The sequence below is a fragment of the Anopheles ziemanni genome, chromosome 3 (assembly GCF_943734765.1).
Source record: "Anopheles ziemanni chromosome 3, idAnoZiCoDA_A2_x.2, whole genome shotgun sequence".
Classification (NCBI taxonomy): Eukaryota; Metazoa; Arthropoda; class Insecta; order Diptera; family Culicidae; genus Anopheles; species Anopheles ziemanni.
Genome location: NC_080706.1, coordinates 28907850 through 28925893, shown reverse-complemented (window position 1 = coordinate 28925893; position 18044 = coordinate 28907850). Strand labels below are relative to the sequence as shown.

At 44.9% G+C, this 18044-nt stretch overlaps 7 protein-coding genes across 7 annotated transcripts in view; 5 read left to right on the top strand and 2 right to left on the bottom strand.

Annotated features, from left to right (window-relative positions):
* LOC131284484 (neurobeachin-like protein 1) overlaps positions 1-18044 on the bottom strand; it is a 49444-nt gene that overhangs the window by 12759 nt on the left and 18641 nt on the right. The gene's annotated exons all lie outside the window — the stretch shown is intronic.
* Positions 846-1416, bottom strand: LOC131288749 (larval cuticle protein A2B-like). The gene is made up of 3 exons (XM_058317921.1): positions 1411-1416; positions 1132-1342; positions 846-1000 (listed from the first exon to the last, which is right to left on the bottom strand). The coding sequence occupies exons 1-3, from the start codon at positions 1414-1416 to the stop codon at positions 846-848; spliced, it is 372 nt and encodes a 123-aa protein (XP_058173904.1).
* LOC131289703 (larval cuticle protein A3A-like) lies at positions 5215-5863 on the top strand. Its single transcript, XM_058319003.1, has 3 exons — positions 5215-5232; positions 5321-5497; positions 5576-5863. Exons 1-3 carry the CDS (start codon positions 5221-5223, stop codon positions 5861-5863), a joined length of 477 nt encoding a protein of 158 aa, XP_058174986.1. The 5' UTR covers positions 5215-5220.
* On the top strand, positions 7998-8724 carry LOC131289699 (larval cuticle protein A2B-like). Its single transcript, XM_058318998.1, has 3 exons — positions 7998-8009; positions 8099-8374; positions 8437-8724. The coding sequence occupies exons 1-3, from the start codon at positions 7998-8000 to the stop codon at positions 8722-8724; spliced, it is 576 nt and encodes a 191-aa protein (XP_058174981.1).
* LOC131289700 (larval cuticle protein A2B-like) lies at positions 10857-11523 on the top strand. The gene is made up of 3 exons (XM_058318999.1): positions 10857-10868; positions 10958-11209; positions 11272-11523. Exons 1-3 carry the CDS (start codon positions 10857-10859, stop codon positions 11521-11523), a joined length of 516 nt encoding a protein of 171 aa, XP_058174982.1.
* On the top strand, positions 14146-14680 carry LOC131288745 (larval cuticle protein A2B-like). Its single transcript, XM_058317918.1, has 3 exons — positions 14146-14157; positions 14236-14391; positions 14453-14680. The coding sequence occupies exons 1-3, from the start codon at positions 14146-14148 to the stop codon at positions 14678-14680; spliced, it is 396 nt and encodes a 131-aa protein (XP_058173901.1).
* Positions 16780-17504, top strand: LOC131289702 (larval cuticle protein A3A-like). The gene is made up of 3 exons (XM_058319002.1): positions 16780-16830; positions 16962-17138; positions 17217-17504. The coding sequence occupies exons 1-3, from the start codon at positions 16819-16821 to the stop codon at positions 17502-17504; spliced, it is 477 nt and encodes a 158-aa protein (XP_058174985.1). The 5' UTR covers positions 16780-16818.

Sequence of the window (18044 nt, the reverse complement as noted above, 5' to 3'; positions counted from 1 at the left end):
CGAGTGGACTTGTTCTTGTTTTGGCGGATGGAAAAATCCGTAAGAAACGTGAAAATTCATAATCCAATGTGTTGGACAATGATATCGTCAGGCACTTCAAATTTTGAGTAGCGAGATCTTACTTCAATATAAATGTCTTTTTTTGCGCAGAGAAATAGTCACGTAATATTTCGCAAGCATCATTAACACTGGCCACATTTCAGATTTAAATTGCCCATAAGAATAGCAGAACACTCGTACACTCGTATACAGTGGCAATTTATTGCACCAAAAGCAACCAATAGTGAGCAACCAAGACGATCGCCGGTAGGAATACTACGATCGATCAATTAATTAGCGAAAACATTCCCAAACTGGAAAGCCGTACGGCGAACGGTTTTCCCCCAATCCAAACATAGCAGAACTCGCTGCCCGCATATGAAACCGTTATTGATCAATCTTCGGGCACTTATTGGACACCTGGCGTAGCAACTTTTTTTTTTACCAAAAAGGTACAACTCACGTACACGTTGTTCTTTCTTCATTCGATTCGTTTGCTTTCGTCTCACAACTATTCGATATGATTTCATCTTTTAAAATTTTGAACACATTTACGGTTCGTTGCTTATGCTACTCTCATGTCACTCGAAAGACATTCGTCTATCTGTTGCTTTTTTTCAACGATTCAATGAAACACTCAATTAAATTTGCAACTGGTAACAATTAGATTTATATTTCAGTCTGTAATGAAGGTAATAAAATAGGAAACCATCCGCGATTGGTCTCCCAAAAACAAATTGAAGCTAAATAACCCTACGGAGGGCACCTGACTTTGGTGGTTCAGGATTGGTTTGGGTGGGTTCCCGTTAACCAAGCACTCGTGCCACCGGTGCAGCCACCGGGACGACAGCCTTCGGGACGAGAGGACCTCGCTGGACGACGGCATTGAACCCATTGACCGGATCGGCGGTGTAGAAGACGGTGCGCAGCGTGCCGTCCGGTTCGACCAGCGAGTAGGAACCTAAGGTGGGCGATGGGGAGCAAGGAAGGCATCATGAAAACATGTTTTCACCGGCGCTGCTCGAATCGAGCAGCAAAAGCTCCACACTACAAAATGCTTTCGAACATGATGGGAAAGCTTTCGAAACGAACCTCGTACGACGTCGCCATCTCGAGTCTCTTGCTGGCTCTTGCTGTCGCCGGTCAGTGCATCCTGCACGTTGTACGCGTAGCTATACTGTGGCAGTGGATCGTAGTTGGTGTTGACGGGCACGGCCGCGGCAACGACGGGCACTACGGCGGCGCTGGCACCGCTGAAAAGGACGGCTGCTACGGCACCGAACGAGACGACGAACACTACACACTGTAAGGATTCGTACGGATGGAGCGTTAGAGAGCAGGCACCGCTAGGACCAAACGCTTTCACATTACCTTCATTTTGATTTGTTGGAAGTTTGAACGCAACGGAACTGATGAACCACACCACAGGATGATTAAACGTGTTTTGATACCTTCGGGAGCATCGGTCATCGGTTTATAAAGCAAACTATTGCCGATCCTCCCTCCTGTTGGTCCTTTATGAGGTATCGTTTAAAACGATGATGACACACATCGGCCCGGCCAAAGTACGAACCAATATCGGAAGCCGAACACCAAATTGACCAAATCAATCGCCCAACTACTCGTGTGCAATGCGCGCGTAATGCGGTGCGTTTATAATAACGCGATTAAAAATTCACAACGGCATCTTTTCCACCCGAATTCGGAATGTAGTTCGAGTGTGTTCGAGGGAAAGGCGGATCGTCCGGCGGTGGGCACGACGGTGGCGGACGATTTATTTTGGCCATCCTTGCGCTGCGAACGGCCCCGATGACACTTTCGTTACATAATGGCGCTGGTGGAACGAAAGTGAAATCCCCGTTTGACGTGCGCCGTATGGGACCGTCCGGAGGGACGGAGGGACATCTAGGGCTGCACAACGGGGCCAGCAGTTGTTTGCATAAGCTAGCATAACCCCGTTATCAAACTCCGAGAGTCCGGTCGGGTCGGGCGCCTGTGTGTATAGGGAGATTGATAGGTGCCATTAAACATTGCACCGCACCCGGGGGGGTGAACCGATTGCCCGTAGAAGGAGCCCTTTGGCGAAGTGGTTGAAGGTCAAGTTTGGGTCAAAGTCGCCGGATGTGGAAGATTATTAGTAATTTTTAACGACGATAATTTGAAAGCGGTTGTAAACCGACGGGTGTTTGAAGTGAATTTACTTTGCACCAATTTACCTAAAGCAGCTCCATAAAGAGAGAATAGATTACACCTGGGCGAAGGAAACACCCACCGTGGTGGTAGTCATAGAAGAGGCGGTGACGAAGAGTAAAATGCATAGAGATATCGAACTGTATTTTACGTCCACGCCATACACGTTGGCTTAGTCTTCATGTGACGCCCTGAGCCGTAGTTACAAATGGCTGAGAATAAATCATCGTCATGAAAGGGTGTGAAAATTACACCACTCGGTACCTATTGCAACGTGTTGATGATTACCCTTTGCAAAGCAGGATAGAAAACATCAAAGAACACCTTATCCAAATGAAGTAATAAAAAATCTTCAGAGTGGGGGTTCGTTGTCTTATCGCGCATCGAAGTCCTTTGTATCCAATCGTTATTATTAAGCTGTCAAACTGTCAAAATGAACGAAACAAGCTAATAATCGAAATAGTTTACCACTGAAAAAAGGTCCCAGCTTCAGTAATTGTAGCAAAACAAAAAAAACCCCAGCATTTTGCCGAGCAACACGTGAAAAACGGCTGATACGAGTGTTAAACGTCCTCGGCATTGCACCGAACGAATCGCGGCATGCACCCACCACACACCGTAGTACGGAGAGAATTCCTTCGGGGTGACGGGCTCGTGCGGCAGAGGCCCTACAGACCCGTACACGATTCGATTTGACCTAAAAATAATCACCAATGTCGAGAGCGGGCATCGAGAGACCTCCACCGGGTTGCACCGTTGCAGCGGGCGCGCTTGCGTAGGGTGGGTCTCTCTGCGTAAAGTGGGCCCCCAATTGCATCAGATAAGCTCGAGCGGTACGAAATAAAAAAAAAACTGACCTGCACCACATCGGCGGATTGTGCAATACCGTGCGAAATTGAGAATGCGGCAAGAGATTCGGGAGAGAAAGGTTCGACAAATAATGTTTTACTTTCCTTGCCTAGCGACAACGATCGAATGTGATTTATGATTTCTTCTGAAGAAATACTGGGAATAGAAGTAATACACAGGATAGACTCAAAAAATAACCATGTGCTATTAAACAGCTATTAGCACTTTATTCAAACCGTTCTAGCCACAGTTATGACTGACCGGATCAGCATTAGAATCCCACAACTACAGGTTATTACTAACCCTCTGCCCTTTTTTGCTCAGCGCGCTACACCTCAACTTGACCGTGTCCGTAAGCGAACGTCAACCGGCGGCTTGCGGCGTTTACTTTTGCAACAATTATCGCCACCATGTGACATTTATGTTCGCCGACACCAAACGGACCGCCCGAAGAGCAACCGACTATGTTGCACTTTAGCCATTGTAATAGTTCAATAAAACGACGTCGCCACCCGATGCTGCCGGGCCCGACTCATTACTAGCCGGTGTCCGTTCTGGTCGGTTAATCAGAGAATGAGCCATGGATTAGCGGTACATAACAAGAAAAGAAAACGGCAACGGATGAAACATTTATAATAAAACCGCGAGCAACAACATCGTTGCGCCTCTGCGCACCCTGGAGCTATCTCCATCATTAGGCGAGCGGTGGTTCTAGTACCACCGCCGGTTTACCATGCAACACCGACTCCCCCGGACGTGCACCAGAAGCGTCAACGTGGTGCTGCAGTGGTATGAGTAGCCCCGCCAAAGGTCGTAGTGTGCTCGACGAGCCCTTCTAGCTGGCATAAGCGCGCGGAGAAACGCACGTGAGAGCAGGATTTGCAGCGAGCAAACCCCACACGGGCAGCGACACGAAAGGCGCAAAACGCTATGCCTACGACTCCACTACACCGATTGCTCCGTCTACCACGCCCTGGCGTTAGAAGTCGACCAAATGCTCACCAACAGGCGGCCGGTTTGGCGAATGAAAGGGTCTTAAAGAAACCTAATTGCATCGCGCACCGAGCACGTGACTATGGAGCTGGAAAAAAGGAAACGTGCATATGGCGCGATCGCAGCCATTGTTCGCAGTGCAACTGATGATGTCTTCTACCTTAACCCTGTGGTGTTCGTTGATTTATGGAATCGGTAATGTACACACCGGGTATCATAATAGCGATGCGATGAGAAAAGACGATGGATCGTTCAACGAGCTAATTAACTCCATCAATTTATTGGTCTGATGCCGTTCCGAACCGGTACAAAAGTTCATCCGTAATGTGACAATTATGAGCGCGACGCTCGATTAATTACGCAGTGTTAGGTATTTAAATTGCGGTACATAACAGTTTAATGTTTTGGATTATTTATTTCTAGATCATATGAGGGCTTCTCTTCTCATTGAAAAATATAAAATTATACAAAATCAAACTCTTTGAACCAAATATTTCGCTTGCCGACGATTCTGTCGAATCTGCTTCAGCTAAAACAAATACCACTCGGTGTAAACATGCCGACCCGTCGGAAGCGCATTGCGTGCTCGGTCATGTCCGGGCGTCCACTGGCAACGTTCCACAAGGTGCCACTCACTCTTCTAAGCTTGCTACCATCGCCGGGGCAGGTCCTATGCAACAACTCGGTTGACCCTGTACCCTCTGAAGATCACGCTCCGGTGCAGTGCGAAGCGCACACCCTAACGACAAGACCCTTCGCCAAACGGCGAGCTAAGAAGAATTGACTCAATTACCACCACCCCTCACCCAACCGGCATCGTCATCGAAACGAGTAGATCCAGTTCGATCGATGCTGGGAGGGAACGTCACCAACACGTGTCGGTTTGGCGCACAGTGCGTGCATGCACTTTTGCTGCAACCACGCATATCAGGTTGGCGGTGCGTGAAAGGAATGGTCCAATATTTGGGACTCGACGAACCGTACATTTTTGCTCTCGTTTTCACATGCGGCGACCGAAGATTTAACACAAAAAAACGGTTCTTTCTTCGGGCGCTGATCGAGATATAAAAACGCACCAGCGCTTTCGCATCGATACCAGAGTCATTTGATCGGTCTAGTAAGAACACAACCGCAGCACAACCCCCAAAAATGGCATTCAAAGTAAGCGCTTGGGTCTATCAGCCGATGCAAAGTAGATTATAACAACATCAAACGTGTCCTTTCTCCTTCGGGAACTTCTTTCATACAGTTCGCCGTCTTCGCCGCCATCGTGGCCGTCGCCAACGCCGTCGCTATCGGATACCCGGCCCCGCTGGGAGCTTACCACGCTCCGCTCGGTGTGGCCAAGATTGCCGCCCCGGTCGTCGCCAAGGTTGCCGATGACTACGACCCCAACCCGCAGTACAGCTACAGCTACCACATTGCCGTAAGTCCGGGAACACCTTAAAGATCTTAAAAAGAACGAAATGATCTAAGTTCTGCCTTCGGGCCAACTCTTCCACAGGATGCCCTGACCGGAGACAACAAGGAACAGCAGGAGTCCCGCTCGGGAGACTCCGTCACCGGATCGTACTCGCTGGTCGAGCCCGATGGCACCCGTCGCGTCGTCGAGTACACCGCCGATCCCGTCAACGGATTCAACGCCGTCGTCCACCGTGAGCCGCTGGCCGTGAAGGCCGTCGCCCCGATCGCCAAGATTGCCGCCCCGTACGCCTACCCGGCCGTCGCCAAGGTTGCCGCCCCGCTCGCTCCCTACGGCTACCCCGCCTACGGCAAGGCCATCCTCGGTTAAGCTTTGAACTCCGAACTCTGGAACACCCGTCGCGAACGTTTTCTTACGCCCCAAGTGCCCAGTGATTCTCGCGCTACTTCTTCAAGTCATTAGATAACACCCTTATTTATTTGCCCACTGCCATACCCCTTTCTCTATCTGCTAGTTCTTTCATTTTCATTCCCTCAACGATTTTTGTACATATGAAAGTGACATCTGCCATTGTTGTAATGCTGCATTTGACGCACGTATGCGTGCATTTGTGTTTTGACTGTGTGACGAGACGTATTTAGCCATTGTTGCTGTTATGTTAATAGGCTCGATTAGCCTGGAACGTCGATGAAAATAAAAGCAACTTCTATAAAAGAAACCTTATCGATGTGTTTGTCTTCTTTGACGTGATCGTGAGTGATATTTATATTTTACAAGTTAAAAATCAAAATCTGCACAAAAAAAAAATAGACTTGTTTGGTACTGGATATTGTTTTCGGTATAACGAACGCCAATCACCGGTCTACACTGTATCGTCCATCAATGGAGACAGTAATTCTCCTACGAAAGAGGCCAACTAGAAACTATGGAACGACCAGGTATTGTCCACGAAATAAACACACCATGTTTGAGAAAAACGACTTCTGATTCATTAATTGTCTGCATGCTTTTCTAAGAACGCTTTATACTAACTAAACATAGCCAAGAAGATTTTATCTGGGTATATTCTCACGATATTGTTAATAATCAGAGTCTGGCAAATGTTTTGGCACTATCTGTCAAAAATAATGTTGGCTTTCATACCCCATAACCGCACTTATAATCTTGCCAAAACGTAAAAGGAACCAATAGCCCATTCGGTCGCGCTATAATCGAATATTAATCGAAATTCTGTGGTTATTTAGTATGGTTTTTGTATAAACAACAATAAACAACCAAATAATGGCCGCAACTTGAAAAAAGAATGCTGCAACTTTTAGCGAATTTCAAAACACAAATAAAGCAGAGAATACGAATATCGACGATACACGAGAGACCATCTTAATTCTCGATAACACAAGCGATTACGCTTCATTTACCGTGCTCTTTACTATTATTCATCTGAGATAGCAGCAACAGACCATTTGCGAATGATTAAAAATTGATGGATTGATAGATGTTAACTAGCGAAAAAGTTTTATTATCCTTTTTTATATACGATATGTGATAGAACACTAAAACTTTAAAAGAAGCTTAATAAGGTAAGCATAGTAGATTAAACTAATGTTACCAACATAAGAAAGCTGCACCACTAGTTTGTCAGTTAGTGTCATAATGAAAACCAAAAAAACAACGGCATATTGATAATTAAATGAAAAAATATGACAAACCCTACATATGATAACAATAAGGAGTTTTTAATTAATAACTTATAAATGAAACAACAAACAAATGGAAGGAAGGAAACATTGTGTTCCTACAGATTAAGCAAAGTTTGCATTATAGCGGATATATTGGATGCTCAATGTAAGCAAATTGATTTAAAAATACATATCAATAGTAAGAATGGTTTTACCTAGAAGAAAAAAGGTAAAGAGATTTGCTAAGAATGGGAAGTAATGTAATGAAAAATTTTATTTAGATCAATAGATGATTATTAATAATTATCCAAAGTACCCACGATTATTTTATCAAAATTTGATAAAATGAGCACACTACATGACTCGAGCCATTCAATTCAAGTCAAGGAGCCTTTTATGTGTTAGATAACCTACATCCCCCAACGAGTGCAACGAATCGGTAGGTAAGCAATAACTAAAACAACTTAAATTTTGCTTGTGATAGTTGACATTTTTCTCAGCAATTTTCACAACAATTTGAAACTGTCAAAACTTCCTTTCACGACACATGCCCTTTGCGCAGGGATATTGTAACCTGAAGGTGATTGGCCATTTCACTCGGCTCATAGACAAACGACATAGGGAAAAAACTCGTTCTATCGAGTCTGCTCTGTTGCACCGAAGTGCACACGAACAACGATGCATACAATCGCTTCGCACTGTGTCTCAGAAATGGGCGAAAAGAAGGAGTGTTATGTCGATATAAAAAGGCGTCCGTGCTCTCGAAACGATACCAGAGTCATTTGATCGGTCTAGTAAGAACATAGCAGCAGCACAACCTTAAAATGGCATTCAAAGTAAGCACCACCCGGGAACATATGGATAGTTCGTGTGGACATGATTCAACTAACAAATACCCCTCCTGTATTGGGATGATCTTTTGCAGTTCGCCGTCTTCGCCGCCATCGTGGCCGTCGCCAACGCCGTTGCCATCGGCTACCCGAGCCCGCTGGGAGCCGCCTACCACGCTCCTCTGGGAGCCGCCTACCACGCTCCTCTGGGAGCTGCCTACCACGCTCCTCTGGGAGGATACCACGCGCCTCTGGGAGCTTACCCCGCCGTCGCCAAGGTTGCCGCCCCTCTGGCCTACCCAGCTGTTGCCAAGGTTGCCACCGCCGACTACGACCCCAACCCGCAGTACAGCTACAGCTACTCCGTTGCCGTAAGTAACCTCCGGGTAAAGCACAATGGAACCGTTTTCCTTATTCGATCCGACTTTCACAGGATGCCGTGACCGGAGACAACAAGCAGCAGCAGGAGTCCCGCTCGGGAGATGTTGTCACTGGATCGTACGCTCTGGTTGAGCCCGATGGCACCCGTCGCGTCGTCGAGTACACCGCCGATCCCGTCAACGGATTCAACGCTGTCGTCCACCGTGAGCCGCTGGCCGTGAAGGCCGTCGCCCCGATCGCCAAGATCGCCGCACCGTACGCCTACCCGGCCGTCGCCAAGGTTGCCGCCCCGCTCGCTCCCTACGGCTACCCCGCCTACGGCAAGGCCATCCTCGGTTAAGCAACGGATCTCTTCTCTAGACATCATCGAACTTTCTTCAAGTCATTAGATACCGTATCCTGTATTTATTTGCCACTATTTCCTCTCACCTTCCCATCTACTCATTGAACCTATCTGTAGTTTTTCAATTTCATTCTTGAGCGAAGCAAGAAAACTCCTTGCATTTTGTAGATATGGAAACAACATCTGCCATTGTTTCTGCTGTATATGACGCATGGATTAGTTCATTCATGTTTTGACTGTGTGACTAGATGTGCTAAGCTATTGTTACTGTTTTGTTAGCGGGTCTCATCAGCCTGAACATTGATGAAAATAAAAGCAACTTCTACAAAAGAACTTTCACTTGCCTTATTACGTCCATATAAACGAACAACTGAGAAATACATTCTATAATTCGTCACATTTTGATTGTAATTCGAAGTTTTCAGCACTCTGATATCAATTTCGATACTAAAATCAGACATTTCCTTAACTTTTGGCTGAACCTCTGTGTGCTGTAATATTATAATAATTCAATGTATTGTATTTTAAGATTCATTAATCTATTGTTTGGGTATTGTATGGATAACTCTCAGCGATAAAATAACAAAAACCAATCTAAACAAACCCTCTTCTGATGTTTCTAATACTAGTCGACGATGTTTATCTCCAGTTTTAGTTATTATTCAAAGCTTAATAACTCCAGGAAGAATTATCAAACTCTCAAGTATAAGTGTTAAGGTTTAAGGTAGAATATAATACTTTGACTATAACCCTGGCGGCATTAGTTTGAATCATGTACAAGATTGGGGGCATCAAAACTAAAGAAACAAAATAGTAAACGTTTTCTATTACTATGAAATTTTGTATAATACAAACAAGAAATCTTACTATGGATTTCTTAAAATGTGTTTCTATAACGAGATGTATTAAAGATATGAAAATTAGATGAACTGATAAAATATTTCATGTTTAATTGGCAACAAAATAATTGTTGTGTTGAAATGTTGTTTATAAAATAAACCACTCAAAAGAAGAGGTTAACAATTTTTTTAAACATAGTTCTATGTTGTAACATAAACCGTTGAATATCACGTATTTCTAACGCATGGTAAGTTTAAAAAACCCAACGCCTTAAATTAAACACACACAACAATACTCTATCTGTCATTAGTTTTAAAAATTATTTATAATAAATGAAAAGGCAACAGAAAAGCTACAGTAATAACAAAAATGTACTCTTTGGAATGCTGAGTTTTCGCTTGGTTTTTTGGAAACCGACGGTTTAATGAACTTCATAAACAAGCTTTATCAAAAATCGTTACACTAAAACAAAAGTGCACTAAAAACGCTTGGCAGTCGAACACATCGAACTTAGTGTACAAGTAATTCTATATAAAAATTTACTTTTTCACTTGATGGAGTTTAACTTTTATAAAATAGCTGAACAAAACTCTTCGAGTATGTGCAGAAAAAATATGATTGTTTTAGTTAGAGATTCATTGCAAAAAAAAATCTCCTAATCGAGCAAATTTATATTTTTTTTACTTCTAATGCTAATAATTTATCATTGATCCTGCTTTTATGATCAGATGACTTGTTTTCATTGTTGTTATCGCAAAGGTATTATAACTGCGATCGATTCTCGAGTCAGTCAAAATAAAAAAATGCAAAATAAACATAATAATAGAATATAAGGTAATGATAAAATAACAAAATGTAAGCAGAAGTAATTGAAAACTGTAATTTTCATATTTCAATAATGAGAGAGTTTCAACAAAACAATTTGGTAGAAAGCAATTCAGGTGTTACTGAAAAATTTCCCTTTACTAACAATATTTAAATTAATTAATGGTTTAGTGAGAAAATATGAAGCTATGTGTAAGATATAACCTCATTGCAACGACTACAATCTAAACAGGATAATCTTACCGTCCCCCACAAATGAATAGCAATGAAGTATCAAACAAGTTCTCTTTCGAGCTGAAGCAACTATGGCCAAAGCTATGGCCAATGGCTAGGAAAAGGCACTTTCCCAGGAATGGTAGCAAAGTAGAAGGGCGTTTTGATATAAAAAGGCGTCCGTGCTCTCGAAACGATACCAGAGTCATTTGATCGGTCTAGTAAGAACATACGAGCAGCACAACCTTAAAATGGCATTCAAAGTAAGCTCCACCCGGGAACATATGGATAGTTCGTGTGGACATGATTCAACTAACAAATACCCCTCCTGTATTGGGATGATCTTTTGCAGTTCGCCGTCTTCGCCGCCATCGTGGCCGTCGCCAACGCCGTTGCCATCGGCTACCCGAGCCCGCTGGGAGCCGCCTACCACGCTCCTCTGGGAGCCGCCTACCACGCTCCTCTGGGAGGATACCACGCGCCTCTGGGAGCCTACCCCGCCGTCGCCAAGGTTGCCGCCCCTCTGGCCTACCCAGCTGTTGCCAAGGTTGCCACCGCCGACTACGACCCCAACCCGCAGTACAGCTACAGCTACGCCGTTGCCGTAAGTAACCTCCGGATAAGGAACAACGGAACCGTTTTCCTCATTCGATCCGATTCCCATAGGATGCCGTGACCGGAGACAACAAGCAGCAGCAGGAGTCCCGCTCGGGAGATGTTGTCACTGGATCGTACGCTCTGGTTGAGCCCGATGGCACCCGTCGCGTCGTCGAGTACACCGCCGATCCCGTCAACGGATTCAACGCCGTCGTCCACCGTGAGCCGCTGGCCGTGAAGGCCGTCGCCCCGGTCGCCAAGATCGCCGCCCCGTACGCTCCCTATGGATACCCGGCGTACGGCAAGGCCATCCTCGGTTAAGCAACGAATCTCTTCTCTAGCCATCATCGATCTTCCTTCAAACCATTAGATACTGTCTCCTGTATTTATTTGCCTTTGTTTCCCTACCTTCATCATCTGATGATCACCTTCTAAATGATCTTCTGTCTTTAGTTTTACCTTCATTATCGACCAAGATAACTTTTCGCGTTTTGTAAGAAATGGACATAACATCTGCCATTGTTTCTGCTGTATGTAATGCACCAATGAATGCATTAGTGATTTGACTGTGTGACTTAGTTGTTATTATGCATGTTTGTAAATAGTCGTCATTAGCCTAAACGTTGATGAGAATAAAGCACCTTCTACAAAAGAAAATTTTCTGTTTCTCAGTTTCATACCACAAAACCGGAAGAAAGATTATTTTTATGTTGCAGGACTACAATCAGATGAGTCTACACAACGTTACTTTTACATGGGACACAGTAGGGGCATGTTGATGTTTCAAATGGGAATTAATTATGTTGGCTGCCTTAACATTTTCAACTTTAACGTTCACTGCCAATGACCATCATAGTGGGTGATAGGCAATTCGGAACTTGTCACGAAAATCATATTTAATTCATATACTAATATAGTGATAGACTGTATTTGTTTGAAAACAAGTCTCAGTAATTGTTTTACAACCAAATTTCATCAAAAATGAATGAACTTAAAACAATGTTCTAAAAACGCTCGGCAGCGAACGTGTTAAGAAGCTAATACTTTGCTTGGTCTTCGAAAATTGTCATCTTAATATATGTTATAAATAAATTTTATCAACAAAGATTGTACGAAAAAAGTGTACTAAAAACGCTTGAGAGTAAACGTGTTAACACGTTGCGTACCAAGCGTTTTAGCACAATTATTAGTACATTTTTTAAAATTACAATTTGTTTATAATATTTGTTAAACCGATTGTTTTCGAAGGCCAAGCAAAAACTTAGCTTCCCAAAAAAATTATATAAAATATTACAATAATTTTTATATTGCATTTTCATTTATTTATGGGTCAAAAACATTTTAGAACTAGAACTGCTGTCACCCATATTTGGGTGACGCGGTACGGAACGTGTTAATAAGCACTAAAAAAGAAATACTGCTAAGATGCAGAGGTGCTGCTCACAAAGGTGCGAGTCAGTCTGTGAAGCCTTTTGCGAGCGCGGTTGATCCAAGAGATGTATTGAGAGGTGGATGTTGCATTTCGTGGTTTGAATTTTCCGTTACGTATGATTATTTTCATTTCCTTCTTCTTACGATCAAAAGAATACTTTTATGAACACACAATCACGTTTACAAACATCTGCAATGGTTCGATGTAAAATTTGTTAGAAACAAACCTAAATAATAGTAGTAAATAATCGGTTACGGAGATGGAAAATTAGCCAGAGAATTTCATATTGATATAAAATATAACATTCCATCAAATCGTAACATTAGAACGGTAAAAACACACCATTTTTAAAGGACATCTTCAAAACAAACAAAAAATACAGTGGAATGAAATATGAATCCAGAGAACAAACAAAGCACTTCAAACATGCCACTCCAGTCGCCATAACAACATTCTTAGACGGTCTGAAAAAAAACCCTTGGACCCTTTTTTCCTTCTTAACCTCGAGTTATCCAGCATCCGAGGTTCCAGTCTGCTGCTGCGCCCAGTTTTTGACGAGCCATTTTATACGATCCAAAATCAAGAGCAAACCGACAGACGGCAGACACGCGGCAGGGCTCACAAAACGGCACGCGTATCACAACTGTCCAATAAATTAAGATTTGGCAGTACCGCACACCCACCGCCGGCTACGCACACATACTTTCACACCCACAAACGCACGTGAAGCAAAATTGCTGCAATTGCACCAAGGAGATAGGCTGGCCGGATCGGGTCTGGGATTTTTACCGGTGCATGCGTGCAAGGCCTCAACAGCTTAAACCGTGCGCGGGGTTGCATCGAATGGGGGGAATGGGGGAGGGTGGTGGCCACAGATAGCATACTCTGTTAGCGACGCCCGTTGTGGGCCGCCGCCAGGGAGTGTGCACTTGGCAGTGTCGCGCTGGTAAAAGTTCGAATGCCGTCCAAATTGTCACTGATACTATTTTCCTTAAGTTACATGTTGTCTGCTTGTTATGTTATGTTCGACCGAGGTACGTTAACATGTTGGGCCGACTGCAGGTAAACATCGAACCTGCAGTGTGACAAAAAAAACTACCCCATTACAAATCGAACTTTGAAGAACAGAAAGGAAAAACCAACATGAAGTAGCTCTCTATCGTATTTGTCCAAGGGGCCATTATTTTCTTACGTTTTTCTTCTTTTCCGAACCCTCAAAAGAGCTGCACCATCTTGGTCGAAATAGGGTGTGTGTGCATTGGGTGAGCTTATGGGAAGGATGGTTTTTGATACCGTTTTTTTTTGCTGTGGGGTTTCTTTTTCTCCTTCCTACGTCGGACAGCTCGATACGCGGCGCAAAGTGGTTCCCAGTGGCCGGTGGACACATTGCGTGCCGTCAGTTTTAGGTAGGAATGCTCCTGATTTCGTATATATAGCAAAGCGAAAATTAGATTAGAGCACACTCGTGTGGTTTAGTTCTAACCGTGCAAAACACAGCAGCAATCATCAAAATGTCTCTCCGGGTAAGGCTCCTCTAACCGGGGATGAAAGTTCTCCCTTGCGTAGCTGAATGCATCGGTTCCTCACGCTTGATTTGTTAGTTTGCAGTTCTCGCCGCCTTTGTTGCGACCGCCAGCGCCGTGGCCGTCGGATATCCCGGCCCGCTTGGTGCGTACCATGCACCCCTGGCCGTGGCCAAGGTAGCAACGGCTGACTACGATCCCAACCCGCAGTACAGCTACAGCTATGCCGTGTCGGTGAGTATCGATCGTTAGAACGATTCTGTTCATGCCATTCTGACAACTGCCACCCCTCCAGGATGCTCTGACCGGAGACAACAAGAGCCAGCAGGAGTCGCGCTCGGGAGATGTGGTCAGCGGATCGTACTCGCTCATCGAACCCGATGGCACCCAGCGCGTGGTCGAATACACTGCCGACCCGGTTAACGGATTCAACGCCGTCGTTCACCGCGGTGCCGGAGTGGTGAAGGCCGCGGTTCCGGTGGCTAAGTACGCTGCCCCGTTGGCTCACCCGCTGTACGGATAAACGGATCTCCCTCCTCTACTGGCATCGTCTAGGATATACAATCTTTCACTCCACTTTCTATCTGCACATACTGCCATACTCTCCAATCGCCATCCTGTTTCATATCTTCTCCGAAACCCGGAAATACCCCGGGTGTGAAGCGTGAGGCCTCTTTTCACATTTGCATTATTCGTTTGACTGTGTGACTGAAATAATAAAGAGCAAAAAGAACTTAAAAACTGATCTCGTGTTGTTCATATTGCACACTTACATCATTCGCATGACTGTTTTATGATGGTAAAAAAAAACCGCAAACGATTAAGTCCGAAGTGTTGCTTTCGGGCAAGAATTAGAAAATTCATAACTTAAAACAATTCAATACGCTTGAACTGTTTAGTGTAAACATCGTCTTTTGTTACTATTGCTTATAATTGTAATGTTGAGTGCAATTTTGTAATCGTTTAAAATATTTCATTTAACAAAACTAATAGTAGGTAACATAAACTCAAAAACCAAAACCACTAATATAAAAATAATTAAAAAGGCTAGTTCTTTTAAATATCAGTTGACAAATTTACACCTAATTTGTTTGCTTCACATTTTCATTACAATATACTATGTAATGAGTAGCACAGCTAACGTACATAAGCGAACCTCGCGGATGAACCGTGTGATTTGAATAATTTTTACAATTAAAAAAAATCTTTTGCCAGCTTTTGATTTTTGAAACCAAACTTTGCGCGACGTTCTGAAAAATAATTCACAGCCGGAATCTTTGAATAAAATTCTCTTCATAAAGAGCGAGCGACAGTAGGCCAATAGTTACAAAGGTAAAACCTGATACCGCGGTTAATCGGGATTCTGCTGTCGTCACAATTTGGCCGTTTGTGTACATACTACCGGTCATTTTAAAAGGCGAACAAAAAAGAACTCTCGTTGAAAACATTTTTCTTCGAGCACCAAAAATAGTTTATGCTTCATTACGTAGAGCATACACATTGACCATGGAAAGTAAAGTGTTTCGAGTAATAGTTCAATTCTGGTCAACCAAGCTGTCATTACCGAAGGCGAATGAAAACAAAACGTACGTACGTTACAAAAATTCCTGATGCAATCGGACACATTGTTCCACAAGACGTAGACGTTCGACATCGCGTTGGGTATTAAAACAAAATATAAAATATATCATTGGCGATCAAAATGAAAATAAAATAAGAAAAAAACGACTCCACCAGTCAGCCACGTGCAATCAAATTATATCGTTATTCGATTAATTATCGCATGAAAGTACGCGACGGCAACGCACACGCAATGCAGGCTGCACTTCCACCCAATCTCGGTGGCTCTTTGGCGTTGATCAGCCGCCCTTCGCATGATCGGACGTACGACGAAAATGGGAACATTACTCCTAAAGCCTGCCACCAGAGCCTACCACCAATGTGCGTGTACCACCGTCGAGGGTTTAGTTTCATTGAGAGGCAGATTCTAGCCGCCCAGATTTACCCCACCACCGGATTTTCCCGGCGACCACTCCTCTACAGCGAACGGTGCCCAACGAAAACGATTGTTCGCGTGCGGACGTGGGACGGGAAACAAAGAGGATGAAGACAGAAAGACAGGGATGGGATGCGTGGAGAGAGAGAGAGAGCGAGAGACAGATCAAGATTGGGTGGTGAATGGAGCGATCGCGAAGAACCAGCGAAATATCGATCCACCGCTAGGACAAGTTGGGCCCAGAAAACACGTGAACTTGTGAACCTCGTTCGGTTGGCCGGCGCGCCGGTTATGCACGGCCCGCCCAAACTGCATCTCGGCGAACGTTGGCACCCGGAGTGAATGCAACCTACGCACACACACACACGCGTCGCTGATAAGCCAACGCAAGAAGAAAACCCGACCCGAGCGCAAAAGTGCGCGCACTGATTCGCATTTCGTCGACCATGCGAGTGAACAAGATGGACGGCGGATTTAGTGGGAGCATGGTTTGTTAAAAAAAATGTACCAGAATGCACTATCGAGGGAGGCTGTAGCACGGGTATTTACAGAGGATAACGAAACGATCGAGTTCGGTATAAAAAGGAGTGGACGGCTGAGCAAAGAACATAATCAGCATACGGTTGTCAAACAGTCAACACCAGACTAAAACATCCCATCCCAAAATGGCATTCAAAGTGAGTTGTTCTTTTCATTAGAACTTTGCTCAATGCTTTCGGCTTGAGTGTAGAACGGTTCTGGCAACAGAATGGCCACATGTCGTCTAGTTGGTAATTGCATCACTTAATCCTCCATTGCCTTCCTCCAGTTCGCCGTCTTCGCCGCCATCGTGGCCGTCGCCAACGCCGTCGCCATCGGATACCCGGCGCCGCTGGGAGCTTACCACGCTCCCCTCGGTGTGGCCAAGATTGCCGCCCCGGTCGTCGCCAAGGTTGCCGATGACTACGACCCCAACCCGCAGTACAGCTACAGCTACCACATTGCCGTAAGTCCGGGAGAACTCCAAAGATCCTAAAAAGAGCGGAAAGATCTAAGTTCTGCCTTCGGGCCAACTCTTCCACAGGATGCCCTGACCGGAGACAACAAGGAACAGCAGGAGTCCCGCTCGGGAGACTCCGTCACCGGATCGTACTCGCTGGTCGAGCCCGATGGCACCCGTCGCGTCGTCGAGTACACCGCCGATCCCGTCAACGGATTCAACGCCGTCGTCCACCGTGAGCCGCTGGCCGTGAAGGCCGTCGCCCCGATCGCCAAGATTGCCGCCCCGTACGCCTACCCGGCCGTCGCCAAGGTTGCCGCCCCGCTGGCTCCCTACGGCTACCCCGCCTACGGCAAGGCCATCCTCGGTTAAGTTCATCTAGCTCAGGTTTGAGCTCGGAAACAGGAACCAGCGAAGGGAAGCGAATCTTCCCAGCATCGACCACGTGCCAAAAGAAACAGGACCAACGCTCAACGATCGAACAATCTATCTATGTACACAAAACACAAAACTCAATTTGTAAATAGTAGCGCAAGTGCTTGAGAGAGGTGAATGCCAACACCGACCAACCAACGAGATCCCGCAAAACTACCGATCGGCCGGATGATGCTCGCGGTCGCAGGGATACAAGTGACATTGACAATGTTTGACTGTGTTTGACTTATGTTGTTTTCTAGTTCTAGTACACCGTCCGTTAGGAAATTGTTGCAAAATAAAACGACGATTCGTACAGACTCGTACAGAAAAAGAGGAGAAAATACAAACCAAACAAGCTTTGTTTCTTCTTATGTCACCCAGCCTTTCGCAATGGGAAAATTGTTAATTAGATTTGGTTACGGAGAAAGTGTCACTGTGACATCAAATGCGAACTGCCGAATAGTGGCTCAATGGAATCGGTTCGCTTTAAAAATG

Excerpts from the sequence above, each read along its gene's own strand:
- LOC131288749 (XM_058317921.1), bottom strand. Across the intron at positions 1,001-1,131 it reads AGATGGCGACGTCGTACGAG|GTTCCTACTCGCTGGTCGAA; the intron begins GTTCGTTTCGAA and ends CGCCCACCTTAG.
- LOC131288745 (XM_058317918.1), top strand. Across the intron at positions 14,392-14,452 it reads GCTACAGCTATGCCGTGTCG|GATGCTCTGACCGGAGACAA; the intron begins GTGAGTATCGAT and ends CCACCCCTCCAG.
- LOC131289699 (XM_058318998.1), top strand. Across the intron at positions 8,375-8,436 it reads GCTACAGCTACTCCGTTGCC|GATGCCGTGACCGGAGACAA; the intron begins GTAAGTAACCTC and ends CGACTTTCACAG.
- LOC131289700 (XM_058318999.1), top strand. Across the intron at positions 11,210-11,271 it reads GCTACAGCTACGCCGTTGCC|GATGCCGTGACCGGAGACAA; the intron begins GTAAGTAACCTC and ends CGATTCCCATAG.
- LOC131289702 (XM_058319002.1), top strand. Across the intron at positions 17,139-17,216 it reads GCTACAGCTACCACATTGCC|GATGCCCTGACCGGAGACAA; the intron begins GTAAGTCCGGGA and ends ACTCTTCCACAG.
- LOC131289703 (XM_058319003.1), top strand. Across the intron at positions 5,498-5,575 it reads GCTACAGCTACCACATTGCC|GATGCCCTGACCGGAGACAA; the intron begins GTAAGTCCGGGA and ends ACTCTTCCACAG.